The sequence below is a fragment of the Temnothorax longispinosus genome, chromosome 10, assembly GCF_030848805.1.
Source record: "Temnothorax longispinosus isolate EJ_2023e chromosome 10, Tlon_JGU_v1, whole genome shotgun sequence".
In the NCBI taxonomy this organism is placed as follows: Eukaryota; Metazoa; Arthropoda; class Insecta; order Hymenoptera; family Formicidae; genus Temnothorax; species Temnothorax longispinosus.
In genome coordinates this window covers 20,238,495-20,265,959 of record NC_092367.1, presented here as the reverse complement: position 1 = coordinate 20,265,959, position 27,465 = coordinate 20,238,495, and the positions used below count along the sequence as shown (strand labels likewise).

At 36.2% G+C, this 27,465-nt stretch overlaps 1 protein-coding gene across 3 annotated transcripts in view; it reads left to right on the top strand.

The window, feature by feature from the left end:
• LOC139820719 (uncharacterized) overlaps positions 1 to 27,465 on the top strand; it is a 55,991-nt gene that overhangs the window by 22,693 nt on the left and 5,833 nt on the right. For all 3 annotated transcript variants that reach the window (XM_071791183.1, XM_071791184.1, XM_071791182.1), the window contains exons 3-6: positions 7,132 to 7,534; positions 7,961 to 8,890; positions 19,460 to 19,596; positions 20,610 to 20,927. In XM_071791183.1, coding sequence (XP_071647284.1) covers positions 7,132 to 7,534; positions 7,961 to 8,890; positions 19,460 to 19,596; positions 20,610 to 20,927 — 1,788 coding nt within the window. The remainder of the gene's footprint in view (positions 1 to 7,131; positions 7,535 to 7,960; positions 8,891 to 19,459; positions 19,597 to 20,609; positions 20,928 to 27,465) is intronic.

The following is a 27,465-nucleotide window of genomic DNA, read 5'->3' as shown; positions in this document are numbered from 1 at the left end:
TTTTAAAAACTTACTTTGAAACTGTAGATAATATAATATAAAAAATGTATCTTTGCACGTTTTCGTTGATATATATATATAGTATTCTAACCGAACTAATTATTTATCAAAAACTTATTCTTGCGGTATATAAACTGATCAATCAATCTAGCTTATCACGAGTGGTGTTCCGTAGAAGATTTAATTAGGCAATCGTTTTATTCAGGATAACTGCGTACCGCCTTTTAGTCGCAGGTGTGTTCAAGCTCATTAGCGCGAACCTGATGCTTCCTGCGTCAGATAGTTAATAGCTGACACGCGTGTATTCAGCAAGTTTATTAGCGAGATTATGCGTCTCGCGTTTTAACAACATATTTCGGATTATTAACAAATTTGTCGAACTCGTCGAAATTCGATTCTATGCGTAAAGTATAATTAATATGCATGGCAGTTTGACAATCTGCGTATTTATTTTTTTAGAAACGTTTATGCGATTATTTCCAGAGTTTATTTCCACAAGTTTATTTTTCTTTAAAGAATGTTTTCTCTTTTATTTCTTAAGCGCTTTGATAATATTATATTAAAATTGAATTATTGATGAAATTAAGGAATTAGTTTCTACATAGATAAATTTTTAAAATTAAAAGAAGAACATTAAAAAAAGAAGCAATTTGATTTTTTGTTTACATTTTATTCAGTTTTCCTTAAATCCACAACGATTAATCAAAGAAGAAAAGAAAGAGAGAAAGTTCAAAGGCCTCTGAGTTAGTATGATCGAGAATAGAATGCACTCATTTCATGTCTTCCTTTTTGTCGTACAATGCAGTCTTCGAAACTGCAGCGAAATTTCCATTGGCGCGATGTCTTTCTCGTCTTATTTCCTTCGTCATCGACGATCGTCTTCTTTGTTTGTGCGCAGAAACTGCGTGATAAAGCCACAGCTCATTGTTCGTCTGGCAGTTGCTAATTGGGTTAGTCCTATTTTCTTTTCATTTGTATGTCATGTCGCGAAATGTCACGAAAATATTGTGGAAATCAAACGTCGAGACGAACGTTAATCTGAGAGAATGTTCTTTTATGCAATAGATAATCCTAATTTAATTATCTGATGATAATTAATCGAATGCACATTTCTAAGTCTATGTGGGAGAAAAGGATAGATGTGCGAAAGTGAGAAATGTTCTAACTTGATAATCATTAGAAAAGTTTTGAATAAATTCTTTCTTGTTATGTAATAATACATATCTATTAATATTAATAGATATTAATTTATTTACAAAAAATCTTGTATTCTTAAATTTTATTATAAATGATAATGATAATAATAATTTTATAGGCTCTCATTGTAAAATCATAGTTTATTTGATAATTTTGTTTTCTTTATATGTATTTGTTATGATAGAGAATATTATCACATTTTTACATACGAGAGGAATATAAATATAATGATAATGATAATCGATGCGGTAATGCTAAAATGCCTTAGATCGTTTCTTCTTTTCTTTCGCACTGTCTGCACGTGCAAGTGTGAGAAACATATATCGTGGTCGCGTGCCGTCTCGTATCACCTTATCAGCCTTATCACATTTTATCGGGTTGAGGTAGTAGTTTTGTATGGCTCCGCGTTAAGATACCGAGGTGTCGTTGTGATCACAAAACGTGAATGATTTATCACGATCTATTTGTGGTTTTGCATTGGCCAATCACCGTATTTATATGACATGTATAAACATCGATTCCTCTTCATTAAAGTTACGGAATTAACATGTGCATTTTCTGTTTTATATAAAAATTAAATTACGCGCAATGTTTCTTTTTTAAAATAGATAAAATAAAAAATTTTGGTTTAATTTATTGCGCTTCTTCTTACGCATTTTTTCTAATTACAATTTTTATTTGCATAATATTATACAGGGTAATAAGTTATTTCGTGTACAAATTGTCCCCGTCAATTATATTTCAGAAAGTATTGGCTTATTCGAAAAATGTTTCAGATAAAAGGAAGGGTTCAGAGGGGACCAATAAACGATCTTATTATAGATTTTGGGTCCTGGACTCAAATTTAGTTAATGCTTGATATATATAACAAGTTTTACAATTCATTAACTGTAAAAAATTTAATAAACTAGATTTATCATTTTTTTTATCTTCAAATTGTTTAAATGTACTTGAAGTAGATACTCTATGAGCAAAAATTAACACAAAATTGTCAAGGATACGAGAAAACGTAACGTAAAGCAGATTAGCTCTATCTTGAGCCGCGGGATGAATGAGTTACGTATGATTATACAGCGATTGCATTATCTTCTATTTCTACTGCCAGCAGTTATCATAAGCGTGCGTACGGCGAGCGGAGTACACACCGCGATTGCGGGCTTTCTATCGCCTTTTAAGAGTCGCATAGTAGCCTAATCTGCAACAGCAGTCACAGTCGTCGGTGCAGCTTCAGCGGCAGACACTGTGACGACGCTCGACTCCGATGGCGAATATAGCAGCGTAAGCAGTTTCGAATATGACGATTTGTCTTTGATTCATTGCGAATAGAGTCATCAAAAGAGATAAAAAAATTATTTTATTAAATAAAATTAACGTAATAATCTCGCTATCAAAAGTAATATTATACAGGATACTTAGCGGAGACTTAAATATATTTTTAATTTTTAATTTTATGAAAAATTGTTAATTTTTAATACGTATTAATCGTTTATAATATGTTGATCGCCGTGCGATGATACATACGTTTCTCTTTATCATTTTTTATACGTGCCAGTTTGGAATAAACGCAGGCGACTCAATCACCGTGTGAATCATTTTTTTTGCGCGCACATATGAATGTTGATTCACAGATTATAAATTACAAATTTACAAATGACATGCCGAGAATATGTCACCCTCGTGGACGATGTACACGAGAAACACGATGTACACCTGGCCTTCTTCTTATCGGAAATAGGCAGAACGCACCCATACCTCAACGGCGCAACATCGTACCTATCCAACAACTATCTCACCTCACCTCACCTCACCTCATCTACCCACAATGCACCCCCTGTTCTTCCAATGTCTTTATTTTATCTTGTTAAATTCTAATAGGTATAGATAAGGAAAGAAATTAACAAAATTATGAAATATGTAAGAACAGTTCTCTTTATTCTTATTTCTCTTGAGTCTTCTTGTTTTCTTCCTCTTCTTCTTTTTCTCCTTCGATTTTAAGATAAAACGTGAATACCTACGCTATATATTTCTATTATTACAATTTTTATCTTATCTAAATAACTTTTTTATTTAAATTTATTGTACGTATTATAAACTATATTACGGTTAAATATTTCGTCAGACAAAGATAGAAGGAGGAAGAAAGTAAAAAGAAAAAAAGATGAGGGCTCGAAAGATAGAGATAAAGGGGCTATTCAATCTCTGAAAATCTCGTCATAAAACGCATCGATATATATACGCACCATGTTCGTTCGTATTGCGGATAACAGAGACTGTTTTTGTGGGGGTCTGGAAGATAAGAGCAACCTCTGGCCTCGATGTACAAAACCTCTTCCGCTCGTCCAGTGACTCTGAAACTCACTCTCCGCGGCTACCGTTCAGGAAAGTGGTACCATCAATTCTCGCGTATATCTCCAGGGATAATAAACGCTTAACTCTCGTGCTGAAATAATTTCAATCATTATATTACGCGCACCTTGCATATCACTGCAATTAACAGTCTGAAGAAATACAGGTTTATTAAAAAAAAACAACGTGATATAAGTATGATAGAGCGATAATTAATATTAAAGATAAGCAAATCTTATGAAATATTAATATAGGGAATGTCTCTTTTTATGATATCTATAAATTGAAAAACTTATAGAAAGACATACGTACAAAAAAAGATGAAATATATAAATTATGAAACTTTATAGGTAAAGGGATATTGGTTTGACATAAGGAAACGATATTCGATTAAGACTTTGAGTGCCAAGCTGATTTCGACTGATTGAACTTAATAAATCTAATATTTTATTGCCTTTCTTAATGTCTCAATAAAATTTATATTATTTCTTTATGTCTTAAATATTTAGTAAAAATACCTTTAATCGTCGGGTAAATAAAACCGTCACTCACAAATGGATGACAGCCTATGCGGAAATTTACGCGTTACCCAGATAGGGGTGACATGACACTCAAAGCGTTAATATAATATCAACCATTATAAAATTAAAGTTGATTACGCGCATTTCTTTGTCGTCCACATCGACCATTTGTTTTACTATTGCAACAATGAAGAAGGTCCTCTTCACTGCAACCGCACATGTCCGTCGCGTATATTTTCCATTGAATGATTAATCGGGGTCGCAGCTCTGCATCTCTTCGTTATAGATAATACGATGGGGGCGGCTAATTCCTTTCCGTTGATCTTTAAAGTTTTTTATCTAAAGTTTTTATAAACAGTGCGTTTTATAAAAGCCAAATTTAAAATTTAATTTTCAAATTTTAATTTAAAAAAATTTATTAAAGAATTAAAAAGGAATTAAGTACCTACAATTCGCATAATCGCACGTTATTTTTTGATGTCGAAAGAGTAATCTTTGACGGGCAGTATATTATCGGTAACGCGTCAGACTACCCCGTACAAACGTACATTTTATTTACATTATTTCAGAGGTTGGTCAAAGCGAACTGTACTTGGACCTTTTGTGCAAAAATATGTTTTTTAATAGAATTCGCCGAGCGGCAGCGACAGATAATCCAATGAGCCTGACCTTTCCAATTCGATTAGGTAATGTCAATAAGGTCAGTTGAATGTTAAACGGTCGATATACCGCGTTCAGGGGTGATATTAAGTAGCGGTAGCTTGAATGAAGTCGCTATTGAATCTTGTGCATTCTTCGAGCGAAAGATACTTTATCATTCAGATTCATATAAAGATAAAGTACAATTTTTAAGAGTATATACATATATATATATATATATATATATATATATCAATATGTAAATTAATTAATGTATACAAAAATTGTTTTTCACGTAATATTAAAAGCATGTCAAAGAGAGCGAGTAAAAAGGTGGTAGATGATTACGATAACTTTCGAAGCCGCAATTTAATTGTTTTTAATTTCTATTACTTTTTGGACGAAAAAATAATAAACCTTAAATAAAGTAAAGTTGTGGGAATTTTCATATTGCGCCGAATACTTGATGATTCACACAACAATTCAGCTTGGACAATTTTAAACGAATGCTCTCTCTCTCTCTCTCTCTCTCTCTCTCTCTCTCTCTCTCTCTCTCTCTCTCAATATAGAAATAAATATTAGTCATAGTCAGATGCACGATGATATCTGAACTTTGTCGGATGAGCAAAGTCACGAGCTAGGATCAGATCGGTTTTACGGGGCGCACGTGACATTCCTGAGGTTTTCCCTCATGTGCCGCACGTTCAATGCGGCCGATTACTCAGCGGCCGCATGGACAATCGAGTTACACATCAAATCGTCACGATCGACCCATATTACATCGTTCGAGGTCAGACAATGGTCTGTTAAGAGCGCGAAAGTGTACGTTCAGTATGCCGCATTTCGTTTTAATTATTTGAAATATAGAATTTTCGAGAATCGACATATTAAGAGATTTAAATAAATAAATAAAATTGAGAAGGCTATTAGGATTACTACATATGTGCTCGTTAGTCCTAACATGATACGCGTGAACCCCTCGATAATTAAAAATAATATTTTTATCGTCCCAAGAGAGAGAGAACAGCTCGTCGAAATCATTCTCTTCGTTTCTTTACTCTTATTAGCTTCGTTTCTCTTTCCCCTTCTATTACTCTCTCCTTCTCGTTTCTTTGTATATGCATGCAGTGTCCATCTGTACGTGAGTGCGTGAGTGCGTGAGTGCGTGTGCCACCACTATAACGACGCGTAGATAAGAGCACGTGGTTATTTTTGTAACGCACCGGCTAGCAACAGTTTCTTGATGTCATCACGCAGTGTGTCCTATGCCTCTGTCGAATCTCGATCGATTTCAACATTCTTGCGGTTTTTATTGCGCGGTTATGTGATCGCGGTTACTCGATTGTAAAGTAAAACGGGCATGTAACCGAAACAATTCATCCATTTCAGCTGGTCAGTTAAACCAAAAACTTTTTGTTTTACATACATGTTGCATAAATTTATAATTAATATTTTATAAACACACAGTATTAGCTCGAGATTCTAATTTCAATTCAAGAGTTTCCGACTAATTTAATAAATAAGAATAGATTTTTTTTCAGGAAAAATATCGAAGCAGATTGTTTTCCTCAATTTTGCAACATTAAATATTATTATTTCTTTTAGGAAAATAACCATGCATGGTAATAAATTACATATGAGACCATAATTATTATGCGCTGAAAAACAAAAGAGAATAGAAAAACATTTCTTTTGGAGCGGATACCGAAATGTTGGGTGCTAATGAACACGTTTTCTTTAAACATGTGCTGTTTGTCGTTTTTTACGACATTGCCTTTTACACATGAAGAAGTATGCTACGAAAACGTGTACGCGAATCAGGGAATTGTTTAGTTATTTTCTAGCTTTCTATCGTGTTTTCTACAGGGAAAAAGGAATAATTTCTATCGAAATCCATTCCCCCTAACAGTTTCATAATACCCAGTCTACGTTTCGGAACCTTGTGACATGGTTATGCAACTTGTTACCACCGATCATACTTATTTTAGCTGTTTAAAAAATAACCAATTTATACTTAAAAAGATAAAACAAAGTATCAATGATATCATCTTCACGGTATAATATCTTTTAATAGAAATGTCCTGCAAGAATTTACAGCAATTAAATGTAAAATATTAATATTCTGTACTCTTGATAGTTTAACCACATAATTTACTTTCATAGAATTTTGTGTTGTAAATTAGAATAACATAATTTGAAAAATTATTAATTTTTCATTAGTTTTTATAATATAAACTTAAGATAAAAAATAGTACTAGATTTATTGTTGATAGCTTCGATGTCGTTTATCTCCGTTTATGCGCTCTCCAAAAGTACATAGCTACGGTGTACGTGCGCATAGCTAAGATTGTTCATTTTAATTTAGATTTAAATATATTCATAATCTATCAAGTGAGATATCCAATGATTCGATTTGACGATTATACAGTCTTGATCGGATATGTCGGGGCTACGGAACCAGCGTCGCAGTCCACCAGGGAGGCAATCATCAAGCAGGAGGAAGAAGGGAAAGCAGTGGCGACGACGGCGATAAAGAGCGAGGACGTCATCGGGCACGAAGTCGGCCAGCAGGAGCAGCAGCAACGGCAGCAACAGCTGGCATATGTGACGACCGGGGAGGCTGGAGAGGAGGACAGCGGTGTGGGCGTGCTAGAGGCGGGACAGCCGGAAATGGAAAATGGCGCCATGGTTGAACCAACCGGTGCCGAAGCAGTCGCTATTGCGGTCGCCGCCGTCGCCGCTGCTGCTGATGATCATGCCAACGAAGATCCTAACACTACTTATACCCTTCATGAGCTCGACTATCAACCCACACACATAATCCATGAGAGGTCAGTGAATCAGGACAAATATCCTGATCAAGTATCGGCAAATATTCTGTATAAAACACTGGTAGAACAACGTAATTTAATAGCGGAATTTTTTTGCACCCCTTTACAATTGCGTTTCGGAACAGAACTGCCTCACTACAGTTTGCGTGGAGTTTGAAATTTCCTTTCTTTTATATTTCTAAATTTATTCTGGAATGATGTTTATTATTATATACGATTCTCTCCAATAATATTAAAGCAATATTAAAAATGTTTAGGACAAATTTTTTAGTATTATAAGGATTGTCATTAACAAATTCTTTAATTGCGCGAGCACCTAAAAAAATTACCATTGTAAATGTATCGAAAGATCGAAATTATTAATCGCCGAATTCCACCATATGTTAGTTAATAAAAAGTCTTTTTATTTTCTTGTAACCCTCGAAGTTTTGGGGGCGGTGATATGAGGGAGGAGGAGGAGCAGCAGCAGCAACCGCCGCCGCCGCCACCGCCGCCGCAACACCATCACCAACAGGCACAACAGTATGTTCAGCTTAGGGCGAGAGAGGTCCCGGTTCCCGAGGGAGGGGATAACCGGCACCCGACGGAGGTCTCCATCACGCCGGAGGGACGCCGCGCCAACAGTCACATGCCTCACTCCACGATGCATCGTTACGGTACCGAGACGCTCTCACCAACTACGACGGACCACCATCACCATCAACAACAGCATCATCATCATCATCATCATTTATCCGAGGTGCATCAACATACCGCTCTATCCTCTGCTCATCGTCATCTAGAGGATCCGCAGCAACATCACCAAGAAACTGACGAGGACGTGGATCGAGGGGTGAGCGGCATTACAGCTGCCATGAGAGGTGCACGGGGTGATTATTTAGGTGTACTCTTCCCGAATCTCACTTCGTCAAGCACTACGTCCAGCAATGGTGGCAGTAATCATCATCATCATCATCATACGTCGCACCACCTGGAGGACGTATTGTCCGAGGAGCCTTATTTGCAACATCAGATCCGCACTGGCGGCGGTTCTCCATCGGTGAGGACCGTCGGCGGCTCCCCGACTTCTAGTCATAGTCCGCACGACGATCAGGGTCTTTCGTCGCCACATCACCAAGGCCAGGAGAGTTACAGTCCCACTGAACAGGGCAGATTGCAATCTTTTACGCATCTTACGGCTATGCAACCACCGTCGGTGCAAACCAATCACGGATTGCAGGAAGCCGAGCGCGTGTCCGATCAGCTGTACATTGACTCGATCTACACGCATCATGCCGCCGGCACCCCCCATCATCATCAGGACCAACACGATCAAGGCCCCTCCGCGCCACATTCGCCCAGCGGCCCACTCTCCAGGTTAGTGACGATCGTTATCGTTATCGTTATCGTTATCGTTACGTGACGCAACGGACGAATGTGCCAGGTGTGAACGGAATTAACTTCAAAATCGTTTGATTCCCGTTATTGGCGAAACAATATTTTTTTCTCGTTTCTTCGTTTATAGAAAAAAATCATCCTCTGTTAAGGTAAAATTAAAGGTAAAATTATTTATTTTAGTGCCGAAAATAGAATAAATCAATAAATAAACTAGTATTGAACGCGAAATATTTTCGACGTCTTCTTTTGAAGCGACGTATAGATGTGCTATTGACATTTTATTGTTAGAAGACCATTTACAAAAAAATCAATAGCGATGTAATATTAAATTGCATCGTTAAGTATGCGTAGCATCGTTCGTTGACATCGTTACAATGTACTTTTTTTATGCGAGATCTGTGGTTATCTCATATAGAAAATTATTTTGTTCCAAGTTCGTCATTTACCGGGAACTTATTCAGCCGTCTCTGAGATATGAGATATAGTACGATCTGTCATACGTCGATACATATGTCATTCTTGTGTGCAGAATAAGAATATAATGAGTAATTTTGCGTTTTAACGTTAATTTTTATACGTAAATAGAATTTAAATTATATTTAGTTTACAGTTAGATAAATGAGAATGATCTCGGTGCTTTTATGCTGAAGGCTTTAAAATCGTGATTTGTTCTAAAAGGAATCGGTCAATTGAACACACATGAATTGTGAACTAGCTAGTTTATCATCCTTGATGTGTTTTACGTCAACGATATAAAAAATTTTTATCTTGAAAAATAATTTTTATCGGAAGTGCGGTACGATCAAACGCACTATCCTGCAAGACGTATACTCAGATTATTGCATCCATGCAAACGTACAGTCCTTTCCTGCGCGCAAAAATATTTACTCGCGAGCTTTAAGAGCTATTCCGCTTCACGCAGGTCTGTGTGCGTAGGCGATACTTAATATACAGCCCGAAACAAAGCGCAACCGTCGGAAGACTGCCCGTCCCTATGCTAACAACCATATGAAAGCGTGGATTGTCCCCACCTCACTGCCATGTTTGTTGATTTTCCTCGGGCACGAGCCCTTAAATTTAGGTACTCGAGATCCTAAGGTGATCGCGTCTCTCTGTCACGATCCTCTCGATACAGTTTGTTCCTTCAGTCTTTGATCGTCAATTAGTTGTTTCACAATTTTAACAGTTTCTTTTTTTTTCTTCTACATCCTGTTACATTCGTCGACAGAAATTTTTTTTAACTTTTTTTTTTTAAAGGAACCCTAATCTGTTTATGATAATAATTAATATATAGGTTAAATTATAAGATGCCGCGCGGTATCTCAAGTAACAAGAAATGTTGAGATTGATGATGGTTGAATTAAATAACGAATGGGGGATAATTTTACTCGGATTTCATACGACTTTTGCTCTTCGCGCTTTTTTCTTCATGTCCGATGCTTGCTAATGATAAGGGTTCGTTCACCGATCGAAATGATTCGCAGATCGCATTGTTTGCCACCCTCCGATTCTAGGAAGGGAACGAGACAGATTGCTTGCATCGCGAGACTTGCGTCAAAGGCGTCAAGCGTCATATCCATGGTTCTATATTGATTCATTTGATCGGCGCGCACAATAACTGTTGAATTTATCTTTATTACGTGACAATAAATGGGAATGCGTAAAGGAAGAATCGCACCTTTGGCAAATATGAATTCACGGTAAATACGAATTCAATAAGAATTTACAAAACAAAAAATTATTTTTGAAAAGATTTATTTTTGCAACTTCATTTATTTTACCCGTAATTTTATCCATCAATATAGCTAGTCTTATCTGATGCGTCGGATCTGCATCCGATAAGATTTTATTGACCGATGAATGCGATTGACTGATAGATTCCCATTGACTGTTACCCCGCAATTCCACGAAAAGAGAACAGTCAGATGATTACGCTCACTTTCATCGTGGCGGATGTAATCGAGAAGAAATGTAGAATGAGCGAGAGAGGGGGCAGGGAGAGAGGGGGAGGGAGAGGGAGAGAGAGAGAGAGAGAAGGAGAGGGAGGAGGAAAAAGAAAGATGAAGTATTTCTTAACTCACGCACTGTACACGTGCATGGGCCGCGACCTTTTAAATTGATAGCAAAAGTTCGAGTACAAATTGTGATCCGTTTTTCGTTATTTCTTTTTGTTATACTTTTTGGCCGATCTGAGAGATTGCGCCAATGCAAAGAAATTGTTCGTTCTCTTATGTAATGATTACGTAAATTTATTTAAATCTTACATTCTGCAGATTAAAATTATTCGTTATTAATAGGGTGTTGATTTTACTGATATCAGATAACACTAATCTTCGTTGTCATAATTGTCTATCATTGTCTAATAATCCTAATGTATCTTATAGTATGACAGCACCAGCAACAATCTTATAATTTAAGATGAAGTAGAGGATTAGTTACAGTATAGTTACACACTTTGACACGAATTAATTAATATTATAGTGAAATATATCTCAATAATATATGATAAATAAAAAACTACATACAGTTATAATGAAAAAATAATTAAAATTTCCTTTTTCTCTTTCTCTTTTTTTCTGAGAGCTAGTTATAAGAATATTTTATTAACTATGCTACACGCATAGTTTGAGTAATTTAAAAATCTATGAAAAACAAAGTTACAATACGAAGAAAGAAACTCGAGAATTCATAAATCGCGATCGTTAATAGTGGTGCAAAGTTTGTGAATCATTTGAGAGAGTTTACAGTTCATGAATACACATACACACACGTCGACACTACCTTTCTACGAATCATATAGAACGAAATCCTTCGTACCAGACAAACTCGTATCGTTTAACCTTTCTACTTTTTTGTTATGAATTCTCGGTGTACTTATTGTTATACCAATACCATCCGTATATTTCTTTCAAATTTTTAAATTGTAATATTACAATTTTTTATTTTTTTGAAACACTTAATAGTTATCATGAAATTAAAAATTTCAATGAGTGTTAAATATTTTACGTAATCTCATAATTGTTACAATTTCTTATGTAAAATATTTATATACATATTGTATCGATTCTAAGGTATCACGAGGTACATGCAATACGCGTGCAATACGCAGCTGTCTCTACACCTAAAGATAATTTCAACATTTGTTTTTCTTTACTACGAGCATAGTCTTTCGATGTGAGCATGCCGGCGGAAGTGGCACGTGGTAGATTTTACTTTACACGAAGCACTCCGACAATCATCAATTTGTCATTCGACAATTACTTTCATTTTGTATCATAATGTTTTTTTATTCCAAAACTCTAAATATCCGACTGTGAATTGCTCAATACAATTAATATTCTATTGTTCAAATCGCAATTACGCAGATAATCCGGAGTTTAATATTTCAAAAATCAAATCTATTTAAATTTAAAATATTGTTAATTGTGCGTGTGTGTGTGTGTGTGTGTGTGTGAGAGAACTGTCAGATAAAAGAAAAAAAAACACGTCGCGTCGCTTCGTCTATGCCGTGGCGTCGCGACGGCAGTCGAGACAGGACGAAGACGAAAGCGAGTATTCGCCACGAGACGTAATCGGTGGAGAACGTCAAACAGTGGGGCGTCTTGAGTAGTCGATAACGATGGTGGGGATCTCTCGTGACGAACTCCGTCAGAAAAGGCAAAGTTGGGGTACACTGCGAAATGTGATCGCGCCGGTGATATCTCGGTAGGAGGGGAAAACACGTAGAAAATAACAAGTGGGGATAATTGTCCGTCACCGCAGGAGGGTCTCTTCGAGTGGGGAAGGAATTGCAGAAGGGGAAATCCTGACCACCTTCGAGGTCCTCCAACTCCATTCGGCTTGACGTTTCGTGCACTCTGTTAGATTATATTGCGCTCAGTTCTTGTCTGCCCGGTGACAGATACGGGACGCTCTCTGGCTCCTTTCTTTTTTTCCGGCACCGCTTTTTTTCTTTGCCTCCTCTACTCCGTACATAACGAAGACGAGCATCAACGAAGGAAGAGGAGAAGATATCGAAGCGTATCAGTCTGTTACGCCCGCTAAGATGCAGTGAGTCTTTTTCTAATGAAAAATTTATCTAATGAAAGTGTGTTACGTTATTGTTTGTCGGTTCGTCTCATGCTCGATATTTCCATATCTTCTCCAATGATGCTTCGTGTGTGCTGTTTATTTTTACCGTGACGTGTAATTAGCTAAATTCTATACGATAAAAATTATACATGTTACGCAGGTTTTAGATAAAATTTGGAGATTATATAGAAATTATATGGGAAATTGATATTATAATAAATATAAAAATATAACTGCTATGTACTACGAAAATTGTATATAATAAATAATTACATTTACGTAATATATGCGTTGCGTAAAATGGATCCATATATATGGAAATCGATACACAATTTTGAAATTGTTTCGCTAAATCGATGGCGTGTGTGACGAAGCTAAATTTCAAAACAGCTGAGACGGAATTAAATGAAAACATTTTTTATATTTAATTTTAAATTGCTTATTATAAACAAATTACTGGAAATCATTGTTCTATTATATCTGGCAATTATACATAATTATTTATTTATTAGCATCTCATTAATAACACATATTTGTCTTTTATTTATTTAATATAGTTGAAATACTTAATATTATGACTTATAATATAATATAATATAATATTACATGTAGAAGTATTTGAATAGAAACCATTAACTTAAAAAGAAACGTGGGCTTATATTTCAAATTATTATTTTAACTATTTCAATTATTTTTAATTACAGCGTTGTTCTCTTTTTTTATCGTATTGCAATGTGTTATTTATTTTGTCTATAATTGCAAATGAATTGATACATTTGAATACACTCTCTGCAGATATTTGAACATATAAGATCTTAAATGTAGAGAGAACTTTATATAATTCTCTTAATTTTTTTTATCGATATTCATATTTAACCCTTTATATTTACACTTCATAATTGTTAATTTATTCGACAATATGATAATTAAATCACAATTAGAAGAGACCCATCGCCATTTATTAAAGAAATATCCTTTATCTTAATGTATATATTTTTAATATAATACATATATCTTCCACATTGGACTTGCACGCGCATTCGCGTTTCTTTTTAAAAATATAGTTCTCTACATGCGTGTGTCGCATCTGTAAATATTAAATTCATACACTAACGCGATTTAGTTTTGCGCTCTGTCAACCCTGACTGTATAAAAAGATCAGCGGTGATATCTTAAACAATCTCAATGCGGCTAAGCAAATAAGAAATGGTACCCTTCTTATCTTTCGTCATACGAGATATCTACCGTGTTACAGGATTCTTGAAACAGCAACAGACTTTTCGTTATGTTAAAATATTTTCTATAATCGTAATTTTCCTGGTAATTCTATTATCGCGCTTCTCCTATAACGACAAGAGAGCTAGACAAGAAAAATAAGAAAATTAATTTTAAATTCTGATATTGAGACACCATTAATATTTAAATTAAATTTTAGGAAAACTACACAATTTTATTCTTTAATTCAAATGGACAAAATTTTATTGCAAGACTCACATCGTGATGCTATTAAAGAAGATGAAAAAAATGTGGAAGAATTTTTCATTCAATATCGTTCAGCTATTTTGAAATCCAATTTTCGTCATATACTGTCAATTTGTCGAAAAGAATTCTAGAACTTGATATCGATTTCTATATCGATATCTATCCTATGCAAATATACATGCATTTTTTACCTTTGGGTAACGCATATATGTAGATATAAATACTTATGTACTTGATCAGTAGGCTTATCGTTCTCATCTTTACGTTTACCCCACCTTCTTGCGCGAGCCATCGTGAGAAGCGTCTTATCAGCTCGGTGGATTCAGATAGTCCTACGGCAGCAGGGCTATAACCCCGTCGACATTAAACTCGCTATATTGGATTTCGCGAAATTCGCACTCCTCGTCAACCGTGAGGAACCCTCGTCTTTCTCCAGTAGCAAATAGTATGCGTATTATATCTGTAGTTTATCTTATGTTTATTAAATAAACTTGTCACGCGCTTATAACTTCGATGAGCTAATCTGGAATTTCTCACGAAAAACGATCGAGAAAAATTGAAATTAACCTCACAAAAACTTATCATCAACTTTAATGTTTCATATTTCCTGTTTCCATTAAGTAAAACATATTACATTATCAACTTATGTTATAGCATTCGCATTTATTATTTATTTAATATGAGAATTCTCATATCTGGCCAATTTCATTGATCTTACAGATTATCTAAATAATCTTCATGATTATTATACTTGTGTCTTGTGGAAGGAAGAGTTTGAGATAGAGATTACTAGAGGGCGGCGGCGGTAATAATTAAAAGTGCGCCGGAGATTCTTAGAAGAAACCCGAGATCTGCTATTAAGCTCCCCATGCAACTGTTACGCATGCATAGAATATGCACGCACACATACATTCGCACGCTGACCATAAAATCGCCCTCGATTCCTGTTAATATGACGTTACGTCATTGAGCATTAGGCCCTCATTCGTGTTTGTCAAGAGCAAACTATAGAGGCCACAAGAAATATTCTCTGCCCATAGGATAAACAAATAAAAATTTATTGCATTTTTTATTTATCTCTTTTGTTTATTTCTTTTAACGTCTAGGATTTTATTTTATATTATGTTAACTAGTGCTCCGAATAATAATAATACGCATAATTAAGATTTTATTACCATAAATTTTATTTTTTTCTATTCTGAAAACATATTTTCTAGTGAGTCTAGAATTGTAATTTTATTTATTTAGGATTTTATCAATATTTGTTGACCATCGGACGCATTGTGTATTTTTTTTTTTTTTTCACTATTTCTGTAACCTCTCCTAGTTTGTCGAAGGAAGGTTCCTTCCGCCTCACCACCATCGGTCGTTTACATTGCGAAACGCATTAGCGAGACGGATCGTGCGCATCGTTGCACCGGGCGTGCAATTGCATGCAGCGCGTGCCCATTTAATACCGTTTCCTTTACGTATTAATGGTTTACAAAGTACCCGATTGCACCTGGTACACAACCATCCAGGATACGCGTAACCAGTTTCACAGAGAACGGTCTCTCGCTCCTGATGCACTCGTATTGCATTGGACGTTCCATCGCACTTAGCTGATGCACTTAAGACGTATCCTCGTGCCCGTTGAGCTCGTGTCAGACGTACGACACATCCTAAGACAATCGAAACCGTTAGACGCGACTCTCATTCACCGGTATTTACATTGCCGATGTAAAATGCACGCGGGTTTATCGCGCGTGCAACTCCTACCTGCGATCGAAAATGCATATAAGCTAGGATAAATTATATTTTCTGGATTCTTTGATATAGTCAATTTAAAACTTGAAACTTTTGTTAAGGAACTTTTTATTACGGAATACTCGAAAAGATATTCGCCGTGCACTGCTTAAAAAAATCTAGGTTCTATTCGTAAAATACTTTTTCATCTCTCTCTTCCGTCATTTTACAATTTATTCGGAAATTAATTCCATCTTCTTTTACATCATTGAAAATATTTTTGTTTCGATTGTCGTCGATAATACCAGCCCGTCCTTTCGTGTCATAACCTACCTTAACGTTATGTAAATATAAATCGTTTAAGCAGATTTCTTGAAAGGTCAGGCCACGTCGGGTGTCGGGTTCACCGTTAGCCTGCAAATTTCATATTCGTCACAACCCTACTGGCGATCAAGAGTAATATGCTGGATATGCGTTTTTACACGCGAGTCGCAGTTTTCATTTAGCCACTCACGTGCTAATAACGTGGATGCCGTGCACGTGTGATATAAAATACTAAATTCTAGAAAAATTTAAGCTAATATTAGAGAATAAAGAATTAAATTAATTCTATCACACACGCAAGCAACGCTTGTACTTCCTAGATATATTTATTTCTAATATCCATAAAAAATTTGCTTTTTTTTTTCGTTTAAAATCAAGTTTAAGTCGTTGATGTACATTTAAACCGTAAATCTTGTCAATTGTCAATCCATGTCATATTTAATTAAAATTTTTCGCATATATCTTCATTCTCTTTATATCTCTGATTTTAACACTTAGCATGTCACAGATCTCTCTTTTCGTGTTTAATTTTCGATGAAATTGTACGCGCTTATCGATGTTTCTATCTTTCTTTGTCGATCGGCGGTGAGTTGGATACCACGTGAGAAGCACCTCGGCAATCTTCGACATCGCGAGAGCGATCGCAAAGGTGTCTCTGGACACGTACCGGTATGCAGAAACGTGCCCAGGCCACCGCGCGACTGCTCAAGGTCGCATCCGTATTGACATCATCGCGAGCGTACAGCGGTGCTTTCGTTTGTTTTACGCCGGCCGCTTCTTTACCTTGTTTGGGACACGTTAATGCGCTCGAAGATAAAGTGCACGTGCGCGCGAAGCGCGCGTGGCATGCGGAGTATACCGACGCGAGACGCGACAATCGCAAGATGACTTTTCCTGCATAATTATATATGTATAATAAAAAATAAAAGACTATCATACATAAGAATCTGCTAAGATTTATCATACAGTCCAAGTGGATTAATCTAAATTAAAATGAATAACGATCATTTAAATATGTAATTGTTATATAATTAGAAATTAAAATAAATAAAATTAAGTTCTCTGAATACATAAATGAAAAAATGTATCAATATTTAAATGTAATTGCTACAGTCTTCGCTAATATATTAAGAAGACATTACTGACATTTCATTCGTACACGTAATCACTTTGACTTGACTTTGACCGTGTAACTGGAATTTCCAAAACTTCTCGGAAAATTTCATCCAGGGAATTTATCGGCATTCCCCGCCGAAGATAAGGTGTCGCTTTGAAAAATGCGTTTAAGTGGAGACACATAATTCGCTCATGCCATGCGCCTGAAAGCTCGTTATGTTATTCCGTTCAGGTTCAGGTAGAATCCTGCTGCGTTTTCAAGTGGCCGCTGAGCCGAAACCAGGTATAAACAACTCGTAATGGTAATGGCGATGGTAATGGAGTAGCCATGTCGTTCCCCGGACTTTCGTATGATGAGGGTCATCCGTAGCAGGAGACGCAAAGGGAGACACCGAAAGGGTGCCTTTCCGTTCCTCGGGTACGGGCACGCGCCCGCGCCCGCGCCCGCATTATGAGTCAAACCACGGTTTCCGCTCTCCCGCGACGGTTACTTTCCGGTGTTTCCGACACGGAACAGCGATTTTTTTCAATGATAATAATACAGTGATACTGTTATCTAGTTACAGACATATGTTTGGAAATCAGTTGCAGAAGTAAGAAAATCTTACATTTATATACAATGCTTCTCTCATTATTGGATAGTAATTGAATATTTTTCGTGCAATTTTTCACCCTTTTTTATTTAGCAATTCTCTCCCTTTTTTTCAATATTAATAAAATATCAATAAATCAAAGTTAAGTAAAAAAAATTTCGACAGAGGTTTAGGTTTATAAGCTTGTGACTGACGTAGGTGTATGCAATCTAGCGCCACGCTATGTACATAGTGATATGTACAAGTGACCTGCAATAAAAATAAGAGTAATTCTCTAGGGCATTCGGATCGAACGATCAATTCGAACGATCGATTCGCGAGGTACACGCCGCGCCGCCTCGCGATCTACAAATCCCATGGGTAGGGGCGTATTTATTCGCGAAACGTAATCTGCGCGCACGAAATATGAGGCACACGAGCCACAATTGACACTGTCTATTTAATTTTTTCATTGCTGTTGACGCCTAATTAAGTTTGGTCATCCTACGCTATTAGCGCTTAATATTATGTATAAGCTTAATTTTAATATTAAGCGTTCAATTAACGTCGTTTACTATGGGCTGTTGTAGCTGTAGATAGTGTAGACGCATACAGGTGTTCGACACTTACTTTCGAATAAAATATTTTCTTTATTAAAATAGTAAAGTAAAATAATTCAGTGTTTCACTTCTATGCATTCTCTATAAAATATACGCTGGCAAGAAGTCGTTATGACCCATTAATAGCGTCGGTCGTCGCTGAGCGTTTACCGCCTGCAGTGCGCGTTTTACGCTGAAATTTCGCCTGCAGCGAAAGGGTTAATAATAATTAAATGTATATTCAGTTTCTCTCTTAAATTTTGAAAACAACTCGATTATCTTTAAATATAATTACCAGAACTTAACATAAACGTCGTAGTGCAAGGAAACAGCGATGCCGAAAAGAAAGACGCAGCACGTTGTCACACAATCCCAACTATCACTAATTAATATTTCGCTATTAATACCGTATTAATATCATATATAGAATATATGGGACATGAAAATTTACAAGATATTATAATCAGCCTTTTCAGGTAAAAAGACGGTGCTGCAGATACGCCAAATGAGTGCATATGTTTTTGTTTTTGCGTGCGATGCTTCTAAACGAACCTTTTTTTTTTTACTCTATTGATATTGCTACAGAAACGACGCATTTCGGATTAATCGAATAATATGGAGCATCATCTGCGTTCTACATATAAGCTTTGCTATTACAGTTCATCAATGTATCGACCGATGAGTGGCGTAAGCGCGATGGGTACCGCGGCTGGAACCGGAGGAACCTATAGCCTCCCTTACATGACGAGCAGTCCCACGGAACTGGCATCGTCACCTCAACTTTGGAACGCTCAGGGTAGGTATCAGCTATCAGCCATGTCAAGATAATTGACCCGATAATGCTTAACAATGCTTAAGGCTCATGTCGGCTCATCTGGGTCTCAAGTCTCTGACGTATTAGATGGATGGAAGAAATTCCAATTTCTTAAGAAAGATTCATTAAATGTAACAAAATTTTTATTCTATACCCGCGTTACAACTCTGTTAATTTAATATTTTTCTCTCTACGTATACAGGCAATATTTAATTATATTTTATTTGAAATTATTCACACAATAGAATAGTTACATATAAAATAATATTATCAATGATTAGTTATCACTAATAAGGAAAGCCTCCCAGGTTTCACTCCGATTTTAGTGAAACTTGGTCGATTTGTAGAAAGGAAAATCAGCCCTCGAAATTTGGCCAAATTTTCATTTTTGAACTATGACTTCTAAAATAAGCATAATAGCGCAATTTCGTAAATATACATAATTTCGAAAGTTATGCACTGGTATAAACATTAATTTTCAAAAAGACAAAAAACCTATCTAATATTAACAAATTAATAAACAGTGCGCAAGTAAAGAAATTAATAGTTACAGAAGTAACGAATTACAATGTATATGATATACATATACATATATTCCATGTAACATAAATTCTATCTAATATTTTGACCCCTTCTACAAATCCACCAAGTTTCATTAAAATCGGAGAGGGACATCTGGGAGGCTTCGCTTGTAAGTTATTAAAATTTTATTTAGCCATAAATATTAATTATAATTAATCATATATTTTTTAATTAATTTTAAATCGATTTTAATAAAATTATGATTTAAAGCTTAAAGAGAGACATATATAAGTATAGACTGCCAAAATTTGAAAAATACAATAAATGAGCCATTTTATGAAGCTCATTATTTTCGATAAGAAAAACAAATGGTCTTTAAATTAGTGAAAGAAACCATGATGGCTAAGAGAACAGTTGATAAATTTTGGAATTTCTTTGTTCATAATACATTTTCGTTGTGTGTTCGTTGACAGTTACAGGCCTGAGCACCGGACTTTCCATTTCTGAGGATTATGGCAACAAGTCTTCGGGCACGGTGTCTCATCAATCTTTACCAGCGTTTTCGCAACCTTTCGGCGCTCGGTCGAGTTTCCGCGGTTACAGTCCGCCATATTCGTCCTCTCAGCAGAATACCACGGGCACTGTCGCTGTCTCCGCCGTAGAAGCTACTTGGACGTATGCATCGCCAACCGATGCATTAACGACACAATATGGCACACCGTCTAGACGGCAAACTGTTAATCCGGCGACAGCACCGACGCAAATTAGCGCCGCGGCAAGTTTAACTGCAAGTAAGTAAAATATTTTTCTATAATTAACCAAATGGCACTTAATAATAATAGTGTTAGTTTTATTGTTGAACTGAATTAAGTATAATTAGAAATTAAAATTAAATTAGAAGAACTTTTTTAATGCTATCCTTGTGAACAAAAATAATACAAAAAAATAAATACGTCAAAATTGTTAAGGCATCTTTATTCTTCTCTAATAAAAATGCATGTTTATGAAAAAATAATCCAATTTATCATAATCTTAAAAGTAAAGTCTAAAAATTTGATTTTTTGCAAATAAAATTTAAAAAATATGATTATGGTCGATCAAGATTCAGCATTAAAAGAGTTAATAAGAATTGATCAACAGCAGGCGAATCACATAATTTTATCGTATAAATATATGTATAATAAGTTGATAATTTTATTCTTTTCTTTTTAATGCTATAACTGAAAGAAATCATGAGAGATCCTTATTAAATCCGTCTGACGATAATAAACTTGCTTGTACTCGTGAAATTCGTCATAGATCGATATTTGCAGTGATCGCCGTGTATTCTCACGATTTAGATTATCAAATCGCAGGGTTCGTGTCTCCGGTAATAAAGTTGCAAGAATTGGCCAGGCATCGTTGAGATAACGTGAACGTGTGTTGGCCATTTTATTTGATCCGTGGAATTCGACGAGAAACATTCTTCGTAACTTATTAATTATCACGATTTCTGTTGAACGTATTTTGTAATTTTTTCACGTGCAGCTTTTAGTGTTTTGTAAGAATATATTTCAACATATATTTTTATCTTCTCTATTTTATAGCATATTACATAGTTTGATTGTTCCATAAAGCCATTCTCAGAAAAAATTTTAATTTCTTTAATTTCTTTCATATTTTGTTGGCAGTTTTTTAAATTTGTTTATAAAGTAAATATTATTGAAAATGTTTGCTAATATTTATTATCGATTATTGTATTTGCAAAATTTATTTATTTCTATTTCTGTTTCTGGGCATAAATGGATAAATTTTGATTATGGATATAATGTGATAGATACTGTAGGGGCTCGAGCTTCATTAATGCTAAACTACACAGTTTTTCTTCTTTGTTTTTCCAACTTCTCGACATATTCTTCGACTAATTCCCAAACTCACGCAGCAGTTCGAAATACGAAACCGCAAAGTGCAGGGTAACATGGGGCATGGGGAGTTGGAAGTAACCGATCTGTAAGCAACCCTCATTCGAGGAGGTCCTCGAGGAGCCAGAGACTCCTCTGGTCGTATGCGACGGCGCGTCTATCGTGCGTTCCTGAAGTGGGCGGTGTCCTTTGATGTGACGATTCTTCGTCACGCGCATCTGCGATTCCGTACAGGAATAAATGAGCGCCGGCGCTAAACGACACGAGGTGGTATCCCGCATTACATCGACGTGCATCGACCGTGCAGCGATATGGATATCGTCAAGCGTGATCGGTGGGCGTGTTGCATACATGCTCCTTCGAACTCATCTCGAATTCCGCGTTTGACGCACATGCGTCATTCAAATCCGCTCTTTCTGAGAGTTATGCGAGCAACTAAAAAAGAGGCATTTAATTTTTATATTATTATTAGATTCTCATCCGTGGATATATGTGTGAGGAATTATCTTCCCGTGGTTATATCACGATTTATTCGATATTATATATCGAGAGAGAAAGACATTCTGCTTTTGTCGAATTCCACTTTGTTGGATTTTTTAACAATATGTACGATTCCGGGCGGCGAGGTATTGCTTCTCCGCAAATGATGAATTGGCTGTAATTTAAGCTCTCGCGATGATCATGTTACAATTGTCATAAATAACGAAGAAAAGGATTCGATGTTCCGTTAGTCGTGGAAAATTCGGCACGGAGGCGAGACTTAGCGACGGGTGGCACGAATAATAACATAGTTGTGACTAATACGTTCACGGTACTAAATTAGGGTTGTTCCAGCAGACCACTTGAATATCGTGTTTCAGTATCCTCTTACTTGACACAGCATCCCTGGGGGCAATATTTCTCGTGCGACTTTTTTAGCCTGCACACCGCACATAGCTATAATGTACGAGTGAATATTGGATGATCGATAGGGACGATAGGATGTGATAGGTAGTGCGTATCTTACGAATTTCCATCGTTATCGGAGAGACTAAAAATTTATCATTCGTATGGGTCACTGGCTGCTGACCACTGACATGTCGACTTTGTAAACGAGAATCCGCGATATGAATTCGCGGTTTTGTTGTGCTTTGTTGGCCTGTCGGGAGTAGATTAACTAATAAATATCAATGAACTCTTTTCCAACCCGCAATCGGTCATACACATTTTACAATACCTTTTACAATCTCGTTAATTTAAGTTATATATTGCATAAAATCTAATGTATCTCCACTAGAGAGAGAGAGAGGAGAAATAATTATAATATAATAATAATTATTATATTATTATTTCTTTATAATTAGTATATTTTCTTTGCTTCGCAATAATTTTGCAATTTGTGTATATTAATTCGTCGTTTTAATTTCATAAAAATACGAAATGTTTTATTTCGATTTTTTATTCCAAAAATTTAGTTATTATTTTATGGAAGTTTTTTCGGGAGAATGTTATTAAGTATATTTTTTTCGAAATTGATGATTTAGTTATGATCATTCTCGTGATGTATTCTGTCGCTTCGTGGAAGCATTCCCGTCGCAATTCCGAGTTCTTTATTATCTGTGATTTCGGGCTTCGCGGTAGCCGTGAAAGAGCCGTTCTTAATATATCTCTATGTCGTCGTTTGCGGTCGGTCCGCGACACCTGTTTCCGCGACGTCACGCGCCCGAGCCGGCGCGGGCGGCTATCGAAGGAGGCATTGATATGACCATGACCTAGGTCGCACGAACGCGTAGGCCTAATCTAGTGTCTACGTGCGATACAGAGGTATATTATGATAGGGCTGTATCTAGCAGACGCGCGGCGGCTTACGATAATTCCGTCGTATTTTCAGGTGTTTAACGCATCCAGGTATATCTAATCGAATACCAGTCAGTAATGTTAGTGACGCGCAGTCATATCGTCCGACTTGGGAATAGAAGTGACATATTCCCAAGACGTACAAATTCTTCAGAATTTCAGAATAATTAAATCGTGTTGCAATTGTTCAGTGAGGGTTGTATAGTTTTTCATTCAACCGATGTATTGTAAAATTATCCAAACTCACAAGTGTAAGTTGAACTGTAATGGGAGCGAATTCGAGAAGTGTATTGGATACACAGCTGATTTTGAGAATACGATTACACAAAATATCTAGTAAATCATAGTAAAAGTTATTCTTGTAATCTGATGTTATAAGATCACAATGTTTTTAAGTCGATTGGAAATTTATGGCAGTGCAATATCACGTTCGCGAGGCATGTCATGTAGAAGATAAGCTCGATAAGTTCGATTAAGACATAAAGCTTCTTTTTTTAAATATACCTTCTCGGTGTCGTCTGCAATTAATTTTGGTTCTTATGCAAGCTCAAGTTCACGATATCGCACGCAACTTGTTACTTGCAATGCGCTTCACCTTCTGCGCCCTCAACTTGCTCTTTTCCTCCATTTTCGGCAATAATTAAGACTCGTTCGACTGATATAACGCTTGACGAGACGACGAGTACATTGAACGTTAAACCAACGCGTCTCGATCATTTATTTTAGATACTAATAATGACGCCAAGATAAATGTGCCTCCTCAAGGTTCACGGAGGTCGACCCGGACTTCTTTATCCGCCTGACATAAAAGTTCGTCATGCTGAGAAAAGCAATGAGTCAAAGTTGAAAATACCTTGTCGAATCTTAAATCATCTCCGTTAAATTATTTTTTTACCGCATGTGTCTTTGTTAATTCTTTACGGATTTTTTCTTTTATTGAAGATTTCAAGGAAACACTTTGGGAATTTTGAAAAGTTCTTATACCTCTGTCGTGAAAAATGATTTTACTTTTAATGCATCATATCAATTAGTCGATTTTCCGATCTTTTTCTCTGCTTCTATTTTTTCCTCAGGCTCCAGTCAAATGCTTTGGTTTTGACTTTTAGATCGCCCTACTAGTTTTTAATTACGTTATGTTATAACATAATTATCAGATACTGATACGTGTAACAAAAATTAAAATAATTATTATGTTTACCGAGAGAAAGAAATAGAAAGGAAAAAACGCATTTCTCTGAGGGGGATGTATCGACCGGAGAGGGAAAGTTTAGAGAGTTTAAGTGGTTCTTCAGGGACTAAAGCCTGTGGTTACACATGCCGCACCATCCGGATTTCGTTCTAGTAGACCGGCAACGAGAGAGAGACGCTCCTTTTAACATACCGCGACCTCGAGTGTTTCATCCGCGAGTCCATGCTGGCTGTGATTTAAGTTTAACCGTGCCAGACATCTCTCCCCTCCTACCTACGGGAGAACTATTTCTCTCTCGGTGTACTTTCGTATACCGTCGTATACGTCTACATATAGTGTCTATACGTCGATGCAAGAGTACCGCAAGAGCCGTGCATCATCCTGAAAGACTGTGCACGTGGCCGTCCCTAAATTAATCCAGTTGATCCGAAAACTTGACTATTAGACCAGTATACGCGCACAGCTCGTGTTTTTTGATTTATATTTACATTTGTGGCCGTTTTAGCCCATCTAAAATTGATGTAACGATGTCTCGCACTACTTTCCGCTAGTTTCTACTTAAACGAAATTATATGAATAATCAGAATAATATTGATCATCATTAAACATTAAAACAGAATAAGTAATTTTTACTTCGCCAGAGAATAATTAACCCAATTAAGAATTTCAATTGACTATATACTGGCAATGATTATAATCGTGGCAACGATTAAACATGAAACTTTGAAGAAATGAAAATTGGCGACAGAAAAAATTTTAAATCTTTTAATTTTTAGTTTTTAAATGTATTTTTTAAATGCTTAATAATTATTGAGAATGAGAGGATAGAAAGGTCGAAGCCATAAATGGCAATTGCAATGTGCGTAATGTCTGCACATCAAGCGCGAACGGATCATGCAAGTACATATACGTTGTTGGTAATTGATTGAGCTTTCTGTATGAAATAATAAGTATCGCAAAGCCAAAGGCAGATTAGAGCGGTCAAAGGAAACAAAAGCACAGGTGAACAAGAATGTTAATGCGACGATAACATAGTTATTATCGCGCCGAGGTATAATCGTCTAACTGTGAAATTAAGTTCGCTGGAATACTACAAGAAATAATGTGCCACAATCTGATTTATTATTTAATCTGCGATATAAAAATATGCGTTATGTGCTACTTTTATTACTTTTTCCTATAGCATTTAATACTTCCGTTATTTCTTTATTCTGTTTTTTTTTCTTACCATCGCGAGTTTTCTTTCTCGCGATGCATACTCGAGGATAGAATGTCACGAAGGTCGGAATGCAACGGCGTCGTTCGGGTGCGAAAGTGCAACATGAAGCCTTGTACGTACTTCTAACGTAGTGAGGACTCCGTACAGGATATCTAGCTACGTCAGCTACTTCTTGCTTACATAATATCCGATTGCTTCCCAGTCTGATTCCGTCCCTATCTCAAGAAGATTCTCGTGTCCTCTGACCTCTTCGTCCTCGTTCGGTAACTTAATGCCTGCATTTTAATTCGCTGGCTCTTTCCCCTTCGTCCTTTCATATCTAATTACGGACGCTTCTCTACTTCGAAAATTGCGTGCCGCGTTATGGATACTATAAAACGATTCAAGCAATAGAATATCTCGATCTTAATTTTGATTTGATCCAGAAGACACGCGATACTACGAAGGAAAACAGGGTGATTGAATTTTCTACTTATATATTTTTACAGCATTTTAAATGATGTTTATATATAATGCAGTTATAATATACATATGCATGTACAACATTATATTTCGAATGCTGTTGCATAAAAAAAAAATAGCATCATCATTGAACTGTTTCATCCTTTTGGTACTCGCACGTTCTCGCAAATGATGATAATTCGACGATTAATAGTCCACTATTTGTGGGTCAAGGTGGCGTCATAAAGGCGCGAGAACGCAACTCGCCCGGCGCATATATACTTACGTATATGTATGTATGTACATATGTGATGTGCTCTAAGAGAGTTCGTAGGACTCGGACGGCATCAGCAGCTTCTTGCTTACCTACATATAATATCCGATTGCTTCCCAGTCGCATTTCTGCCGGATGTGCTGCTCGCGTACACCGACCTCTCTTCGTTCTCTCCTTCTCCGCTTTGCTTTTCTTCTTTTTTTTTTTACCGAGTAACTCGAGATGAATTCTCTTATTTTTCTCCGTCGTCAAGTGACGCGTTCAGCCCTCATTAGGAAGAATAAGCGCGACTTTACGTGGATTCGCATTTTAATGAGTACCTACTATTTAGTAATGATCTAAATAAATTTCTGGCATCTATATTCAAGAAAATTGTATCTCTCAATCTTTAATTGCATATCAATAACTTTCGCTTTAAATAATTCCAATTAATAATTTGGCTATATAGATACAATTCTCGTATAAGCAA